This window comes from Lycium ferocissimum, chromosome 11 (genome assembly GCF_029784015.1).
Source record: "Lycium ferocissimum isolate CSIRO_LF1 chromosome 11, AGI_CSIRO_Lferr_CH_V1, whole genome shotgun sequence".
Lineage (NCBI taxonomy): Eukaryota > Viridiplantae > Streptophyta > Magnoliopsida > Solanales > Solanaceae > Lycium > Lycium ferocissimum.
The window spans coordinates 37868826-37878438 of NC_081352.1; the positions used below are offsets into that span (position 1 = coordinate 37868826).

Sequence of the window (9613 nt, forward strand, 5' to 3'; positions counted from 1 at the left end):
CTTTCTTGATTTGTGAAGTGGACAAATAAAATGAAAAATACATTTTTAGTATATTTTGACCAGTAAAAGAAAACGGAGGGACCACATTCTTGGACCAAATTTAAAGAATCTGACAAACTAAAAGCTAAATATGCAAGATCAAATAAGTGAGGGACTAAAAGTTACACAAAAAACTTAGCATTGGCATATGCCTAGGTTAGAAATTTCGTAGAGATTTACGACAATAATCATCTCATCTTCACCATCTTACGTAAATATTTCCCCCTTTTTTAATCTAAGTGAAAAAGTAAGTGAATATAGCACATAAACATTGATCTTATTTTACATGTGAGATTAATTAATTTAAGCTTATGTCCCTGACAGTTTTACTTGTGCTTTTCTCTCTTTCCTGTTCACACAAAAAAAAAAATGTTTTCATTGACGTTGACAGCTGAAACAAACAATTATTTTTAATTAAGAAAATAATACTATGACCTTTCCAACGTCCGAAATCCAAAGAGATATATATGAAAACCTTTAGTTCATCGGATTATAAATAAAATACCAACAACCCAAGAGAAATATATCAGCATAAATAAATAAAAAAAAGGAGTCATCTTGAGCTTCAAAAAACAATGGATGATTTTGAATTTGACATTGACCAATTAGATCAACTATTGGACTTTATTTCTTCTTCTCCACCTCCTCCTCCTTCAACAACTCTTCAAAAGCAAGATTCATCAATTTCATTACAAACACAAAGCTCTAATGATCTTGTTACAATTAGTCATAAGCCTAAAGAGAAACCAATTATCACCAATATTAATACTGATGATCAAAGTCAAGATGCTGCTAGAAACCCTCCCAAAGAGAAAGAGAAGAAAAAAGTCATACGAAGAGATATTGAAAGGCAAAGAAGGAGAGATATGGCTAAGCTTTATCAGCGTTTGCGCCTTCTTATTCCTTCTGAGTATCTCATGGTTAGTACAAACATTTTATTTACATTCAGGGTGTGTTTGGTACGAAAAAATGCTTTTCGTGTTTGATTGGTGAATGAAAATATTTTTTTGGCAATTAAACGCTGTCGAGTTCCACGTTGGTTGTGGGAGGGTCGATTGGTCTATTTATATGGTCTTGACTCGCCCTTTCAGCTAGTTTAATTTCGAAGTTGACTTTGGCCCAACGTTCATTTCTTATCAAACACCAAATTTATGACTTTCTTATGGAACCATTTTCCTAAAAGATGATTCTCAGTCATGCCATATGCACCAAATGGATTAAGATCTATATCGTGTTAAATGGGTTATATCTCTATGTTCCAAGTTAGAGATGGGTCATTTCTTTTCTTCTATGGTTTTAGGCGATTCTGATCATCTCAAGAACTAGTTTTTTGGTTGAGTTAGGTTCAATGTTTATTGCTTATCCTAGTATCAGAGTACAGCTGGTCTATTATCCCAATTCTTTGTTTATCTGATGGTGGACCCCCGCGTTATATTGTCACATTCCAGATATCCAGTCCTAAGTGTCAGGGGGTGTTAGAGTCTCTAACTGGTGCGGAATGTGATAATTTTTTTTTTTTTTGCATAATCTTAGGCAATTCTAAAAACTAGCTTTTGTGGTAATTCTTATATAAATCTAATCTTATTTTTGTTATGATGATATAGGGAAAGAGATCCATATCTGATCATCTAGAAGAGATAGTGGACTATGTAAAAGACTTGAGGAAGAACATAGAGGACTTGGAAAGAAAGAGAGACAGTTTGAAAAATATTTGTAGCTCTGATCACTTGGCACCATCTTCTTCCTCCATGAAGTTAAGTGATCATGATATTAATAATGGCAATGATGATGATGATGATACAATAAGAGTGAAATCATGCAATGAAGGAGTGGAAATTTCAGTAAAAGGAGGGCTCCCTCTATCAAAAGTGCTTAAGGTTCTTATGAAAGAAGGGCTTATTGTTAATAGTTGTGTTTCCTCCACAGTTAATCAAAAGCTTCTTCACATTATTCAATCTAAGGTAAGCAGCTTAATTAATCTTCTCTTTTCTCAACTTTTAATTAATACATTTCTTTTTTGCTTTCGAAAGAAAAACAAAGTAACATAAATTAACTAAGAAATCAAGCGAGGGAATGAAACCTCAACAACATTTCGCGCAACATTTATAGAGAGGCTAATTTGTTAGCGGATAATTTAGTCATTTAATATTTATTCAAGAGTCTCGTTTTGAATGACATGAGCTTATGCCTTCTAATTATTAATACATTTTGTACAAACAATCATGGCCGTCCTTGTTTTGTTTTGGTTTTCAAAAAAAGGGAGAAATTACCCAATATGTATACACATGGTGGCACTAAGTAGGCGTTTGGACGTACGATTTGAAGCATGATTTAAATCAACATTTGAACACGCATTTCATCTCATGGTTTCAAACCATGGTTTGAAATCCCAAATCATCCAAAAAAGCATGATTTGGGGTTTCAAACCATGGTTTCAAAAAATTTAAGTATAAAACTTGAGCCCTAAGTTATATTTTGTAAAAAAAGACCTATAATTTGGTAGATATTTTTAATAATTACTCCCACCAACCATTTATCAATCTTTATTTATGTCTACCATGTGGGATGATTATATTAAAGAGTAGTTACATTACTATTCATGTTAAATTTTCTTTTTATTGAACTAAAGTTTGATCAATTGATGTTGTATTTTTTAGAAAGGCCTTCTACTAGCGTATTAATTTTGTTATGAACTATGACTTGCTCATTTGGTAAGATTGTATAAGAATTGAGAATATTTTGATAGTTTTCACAACTTGTGTGGTTTTTATGTCTTAAGAAAAAATACAACTTAAGAAATCTAAATTGCATGTCCACGTGGTTTCATCTCATGGTTTCGAACCATCTCCAAATGGCTCCTAAGTAGGCGTTTGGACATGCGATTTGAAACCATGAGATGAAATCAACGTTTGGACATGCATTTCATCTCATGGTTTCAAACCAAGGTTTGAAATCCCAAATCATCCAAAAAGGCATGATTTGGAGTTTTATGGTTTCAAAACTTTTAAATATAAAACTTGACCAATAAGTTTATATTTTGTAAAAAAACCTATAAGTTGGTAGATATTTTTAACAATTACTCCCACCAACCTTTATTTATGTCTACCATGTGGAAGGATTATATTAAAGAGTAGTTACATTACTATTCATGTTAAATTTTCTTTTTTATTAAACTAAAGTTTGATCAATTGATGTTGTATTTTTAGAAAGGCCTTGACAAGTAGCATATTAATTTTGTTACGAACTATGACTTTCACATTTGGTAAGATTGTATAAGAATTGAGAATATTTTGATAGTTTTCACAATCATGCTTTTTATGTCCATAAGAAAAAAACACAACTTTGGGCAAATTCAAATTGCATGTTCAAACATATGGTTTCAAATCATGGTTTGAACCATGATTTCAAACCATGTCCAAACTTAATTTCCTTAATCAAATAAAAGACAAGATAATAATAAATAAATAGTTAACATAATATTGCTTACATAATAGGAAGAATCAAATTAATAGACATTGTTTAACTTATATATACGGAAAATAAGGTAGATTATCTCTTACTATAGGTTATTGGTACAAATAATTTAATAGTGTTAAAGTTTTATACCGTAGTATTGTTAATAAACTGTGTTCAAAGTAGTAAATTAGTAAAACCAATTTCTGTTTTGAAGAAACCAAAACTGTTAAAGACAAAAATTAGAAAATATCCGAGACAACAAAATTCACCGTGTGTCCTTAAGGAATTTAATCCCCTCACTGTACCAGAGGCTATGGATTACTTCCTCTCAGGATAAAACGGTTATACTGTCAAGATAGCGGTACCTAAACGTCTACGACTTCGTCGAACTCAAATCGGGCAACAAATCACACAAGGACTCGATATAATTTTGTTTGCAGGAAAGTAGTGCAAAAGCCGAGCCGAGCAGCAACGTCGACGGCGCGAGGGGAGACCCTCTTCTCAACTCTTTAAGAGCTAGAAGAAGTGTCTTCTATAAAAGCACATAACAAATGCTTTCCCTCACCTATGTGGGACAAAGTGCATTTACAAAAAGTGCCTTTGCACTCATTTTCCTTCATTTCTACTTCCCTCCATTTCTCATTCACACCACTTTAATTTAAAGCCCAACCACTTAATGGTCTTTAATCCCAATAATCCCCCACATGAATGGGGAATGACTATATTATGAAAAACATACATAAAGAAAAAACTGTGTGATTTGTAAGCAAGGATTAATCTCATTTGGATAAGTAACAACAGACTTGCCATCTACTTGCCATTGTAGATGATAACTTGCAACTCTTGAACTTGCAACTCTGGAACTTGAGTAACAACAAACTTGCCATCTACCATTTTGTAGTCCAGGAACTTGGCGGCTATAACCTTCTTCAATCCTAAGATCCTCAGTTTTATATTTTTTTTCCAACGCATCCCATAGTTCTTTCGAAGTTCCCACATTACTATAGACGTTGTAAAGTTCATCCTCCAATGCTTTGAATATAATTCTTGCACAAAAAATACGAGTGCTTCCACGCCTCGATTACAACAAAAACGTTCATTATCGAAGTGTTGATTAACGACGGAACCGGAACGTCTTCCTTAATAAACTTTGGAAGGCTTAAAGTAGTTAAATAAAAGAACATCTTTTGTTGCCATCGTTTGAAATCAATCCCAGTGAATATTTCGGGCTTCTTCATCGGAGCGGTGCGGTGCGGACTTAACTGGAGGAATCAACATTGCTCGTAGAGCCAACCGAGGGTTGGTGTGTGCGACAGAGGCATTGATTTGGAGTTTGGTCTCCCATTTCTATTGACAAACACTAACAGAATTAACAAAATCGGTGAAGTTTTTATATCTTCAAATCGAATGCACAAACTTTAATAAATTAGTTAGGTTTTTATATCTTCGAACTAAAAGCTAAACGTTAATTGCTCGATGAAGTTTTTATATTCTTCAAATGGAGTGGACAAATGAGTAGAAAGTTACGAAAACTTTAACCTCAAAAGCGGAGTAGAAAATCTGAAGATTTTAGTCTCCAACCATCGTAGAAAACCACGAAGGTTTTAATCTCCAAAAGCAGTACGAGATGAACATAGAAATATCTATAATTAAATTCCTTAAGCTTGTTAGTAAAGCGTGTTCAAAGTAGTAAATTAGTAAACCAGCTTCGTTTGAAGAAAAAAGCGTTAAAAACAGTAAATTAGAAAATATCCGAGACAATAGAATTTGTGTGTCCTTATGAATTAAATTCATATTGTCACGAGGTTATGGATTACTTCCTCCTGGATAAAACGGATATACTACTGTCGCGGTAAGGCGATCACTAAACGTCTACGACTTCGTCAAACTCATCACAAATGGAAAAATGACTTAAATAAATTTGGTCTTAAAAAATTATCAATCAATCATTTGACCGAAGATCAAGCGAGCGACGACGGCGCGAGGAGAGACCTTCTTCTCATCTCTTTAAGAGCTAGAAAAAGTGTCTCTTTATATAAGCACATAACAAATGCTTTCCCTCAACTATGTGGGTCAAAGTGCAGTTACAACAAGTGCTTTTGCATTCATTTCCCTCCATTTCTACTTCCCTCCATGTCTCATTCACACCACTTTAATTTAAAGCCCAACCACTTAACGGGCCTTTAATCTCAATGATATTACTTCCTTGGTTTTAGTTTATGTGATATTATTTTCATCTTCAGTTCGTTCAGAAGAAAAAGACAATATTCATATGTTAAGAAAATAACTATACACTACTCATTTTTTCCTTGGTGAAAAGATTATATAGAGCCCGTTTGGATTGGCTTATAAGTTGGCTTCGATATAAGTCAGCTTTTAAATTTTTGAGTGTTTACCTGAATCAAATTTAAAGTCTCATTTTATGCTTAAAATAAGCCCAAAAAATTAATTGGGCCTATTTAGCTTAACTTATCTAAAAAACGAACCTTATAAACTCGAAAACAACTGTAAGCCTAAAAATAAAGTTATTTTCACACCCTTATTTGTTTAAAGAAATTTATAAACAACTTTTTTTAAGCCCATCCAAACAGGCTCATAGTCACAACTCACATGAATGTTGATGCATGCTTGTTTAATTAGGCCATAGGATGTAAAAAATTTAGACACACAAATATTATAAAATATTTGAGACCGCAAATTTAAAAAATCTGTATTAATTTATTTAACTTCGTCTCGAGACTATGTCACAAAACTAAATTGAAACGACCGACAAGTTAAACTCTAATTACTATTAAGGCGAATAGAATCCTAGGTTGACTTTGTGTTTGTTGAAATCTCAATATCTCGAGTCTAATCATTATGTGTAGTCATGACCTCATTGAAATAACTGAACATATTTGCAACTTATTTATGTGCAGGTGAAGACAAGAGAGGATATTGATCTCGCAAGGTTACGACACAAGTTGATGAGTTTACCTTAGGCATAATATATATATATATATATATATATATTGAACTGAGGTGGGACTTGAGATTTTTAGGGATTTCTCTTTGAATCCCGCCTAAATCTCAAAGAACCAATAGAAATCTTGGATTTATGATTTGATACATCCCGAGGGGCTCGGGAGTGATTTGGATCATTGGTAGGAAACTAGTTCATTAATGGCAAATTGTTTGGCCATAAAAATAAAATAAATTTTATTTTAAAAAATTTTTAGCTAACACGGTTTGTGTTTGTAAATTAATTTAAAAAGACTTTTTGAGCAGCAATTATTATTTGGCGAAGCCTTTTAAAAAGTCTTCTATGTGTATTTTTTTAAAAAGTGCTTTTAAAAGCTTTTTTTAGCTTCGAAAAATTATACTGCTTACTCCTAAAAAGCACTTATTTTCTCCCAAAGCTGGCCAAACACATCACTTTTTTTTTAAAATAAGCACTTATTGAAAAAATAAGTACTTTTGAGGGAAATATATATATATATATATATATATATATATATATATATATAAATAATTTTGTTCGTTGTACACTTAAATTGTTGTTTGTCCTAATTATACTTTTGAATTTGGTAATTTGATAGCCTCTATTTTTGTACAATGACATGAGAAAAAGAGTGGATACACTTCTTTTTAAGTGCGTGCAAGTGAAAGAAAAATTGAAAAATCAGTTTCTAAGTGGAGTATTTTTAAATTGTTAACATACATATTAGATACAATAATTTATTTGTTCCAAGTTAGCCATATCTTCTCGCTTATCCTTATTATATTACACATATTTTACTATTTTACCTCAACTTATATTTTTAAATTTTTCTTTAGGTACATTGATTATTTGATTCAACGGTGTACAGTCTAAATGTATAAAAACGGCCTGACCGAATTTCCATTATCTTTAGCCACATAAATGGTTTTAGCCAATATAATAAATTTTCAATTGTGTATTTTTTTCTTCATATTTAGATGTAATGAAGATTTGTTTTAACTGTGTACTTGTTTTTTGGGCTAACTTTGTGGGGAAAAATGGTGAAATCCTATCATGTGTATAAAAAAAGAAAGATATAGCCTAAATAATGGAGTTTCAAACATTTTTTTTATATAAATTTGGCACAAAAAAATGATCTAAAAAAGTTAATGAATTTAAAGGATAAAAAGAATATTAAATATTAAAAAATACGTGACGGAGTGTAACACACCTCTTTGAGCTGAGGTCTCGGGGTGAACAGGGGTGGATGTAGTAAAGGCTCAGGGTGTTCACCCGAACACCTGCAAAAAATTATTGTATATATTTAGGGTAAAATTTCTGTGTTCATGCACATATATTGACTTTTGAACACCCTGAACAAATACAAAAGTTGGTTCAATTGTTTTTTCGAATACCCTGATTGAAAGTCCTGAATCCGCCACTAGGGTGAAGATTGTCAAATTGCTAAATATAGGAATGTAATTAAAACCAAAATAATTAAAGTATGCACCTAAATAAAAATTGGCAAATTCTCAAACTATTAAGCCTTTATCTTATGAACTATGGATTATAATTTTTATATTTTGGCCCTGGTTCCTTTTATTGTTTCATTTATTGCTTTTGAGTTGATCTAATGGACTTATCAATTTCATATTTGCCGTACCTCTTCCCTCTAAACAAAAAGTTTTGGCTTATATATATACTAGTTACGCGAGGACCGGGCTTACTCATAATATAAATAAGTATGTTTTATTAAATAAGTATAATATGCATCATATTTTTTACCACATAATGTAGTTGCAAGTAACCATATTTTATTGATAAATTTTTATAATTATTAAAATTTCTTCGTCATATAATTGAATAATTTCTTAAAAAAATTACTTGAGGAAGAAAGTAAAGTAGGAAAAGGACATAAGTGATTCGATATCTTATAAACTAACCTGATAAAGTATGATAATTTACATGGATATCATTCGTATTATTCTTGCATGAACTTATAAAACATATATAGCTTTTCTTGAAAATACCATAATAGTTCATAAACTTGCATGTAAGAACCCAAATGCAAAGTATGGGTTTTCATGGATTACGGATAGATTCTCAATAATCATAATGATGTATCAAGAACACAATGAAGAATTTATAACAATTTAATACATAATATAACATGGGCCATGGACCTAGGGTTATCATGAACATGGTTAAAACCCCTAGTTTTCGTAAAGCTTCATACTTTATGGAAGAAGATTCGTAGGGAAGAACAACGATGTTCCCACACGTAGATAGCAACCCTACATACCTGGTAATGCTCCAAGCTTGAAACAAAAATCTGAACTTGAAAGAAGAATTCCAATCCCTGGTCTTGGATTCCTTTTGGTGGGTTTTCTTGAAAACCCTATGTTAAGAACATGAAATTCCTACTAAGAATTCATGAGAAATTGATGGACTTCACTTAGGATGGTCTTAAGGAGCTTACCTTGATGCTTGGAAAAGTTGAGAGGAGAGAACTTTCGTGTTAGGGCTTGAGAGGAATGAGACTTATGAAATAAAACTGAATTCCCGCCTTTTAATTGTCTCAGTCGTGGCACTGTTACGGACCATGTTACAATCCATAACACTGGACCGTAATGCGTGTCAAATTTTCAGAGAGGGTCTAAGTTTTGAGGTTGGGTTACGGACACGAGATACGGATCGTATCTCGTGTTACGGTCTGTAATGATGAAACGTCCTTTGATCCAAGTTACGAGACGGTGATTTTTCGAAGCCATACCCGTTACTGTATGAACGACAATCCGTAACACATGTTACGGTCCATCCCTTATAGCGTAACGTTGGGTTTTCTGAACTGAAACATATTTTCGATTCCAACACTCTCCTTCTTGGATTACTATCCTCTTAGCTCATGAATATGGTTTAGTACGGATTTACGAGATGTAACAATTCAATTCAAAATTCAAATTGAAGTATGATACTTTTCTTATATCTAATAATGAAAACATAGTTTCAATTTTCTATTCAATTTAAAATTCAAATTGAAGTATAATACTTTTCAGATATCTAATAATGTATCATAGAGGAATAAGTGTTTTCTTTTGAAGGAATGAATGTATAATCTATGATACTCTGTCAATATATAATATATTCTATGTATGTATC

The 9613-nt window shown here is 32.2% G+C and overlaps 1 protein-coding gene across 1 annotated transcript; it reads left to right on the forward strand.

Annotated features, from left to right (window-relative positions):
• The first annotated feature begins 506 nt into the window (after nucleotides 1-506).
• LOC132036847 (transcription factor bHLH118-like) lies at nucleotides 507-6646 on the forward strand. Its single transcript, XM_059427246.1, has 3 exons — nucleotides 507-959; nucleotides 1644-2000; nucleotides 6414-6646. Exons 1-3 carry the CDS (start codon nucleotides 615-617, stop codon nucleotides 6474-6476), a joined length of 765 nt encoding a protein of 254 aa, XP_059283229.1. The 5' UTR covers nucleotides 507-614; the 3' UTR covers nucleotides 6477-6646.
• The last annotated feature ends 2967 nt before the right edge of the window (nucleotides 6647-9613 follow it).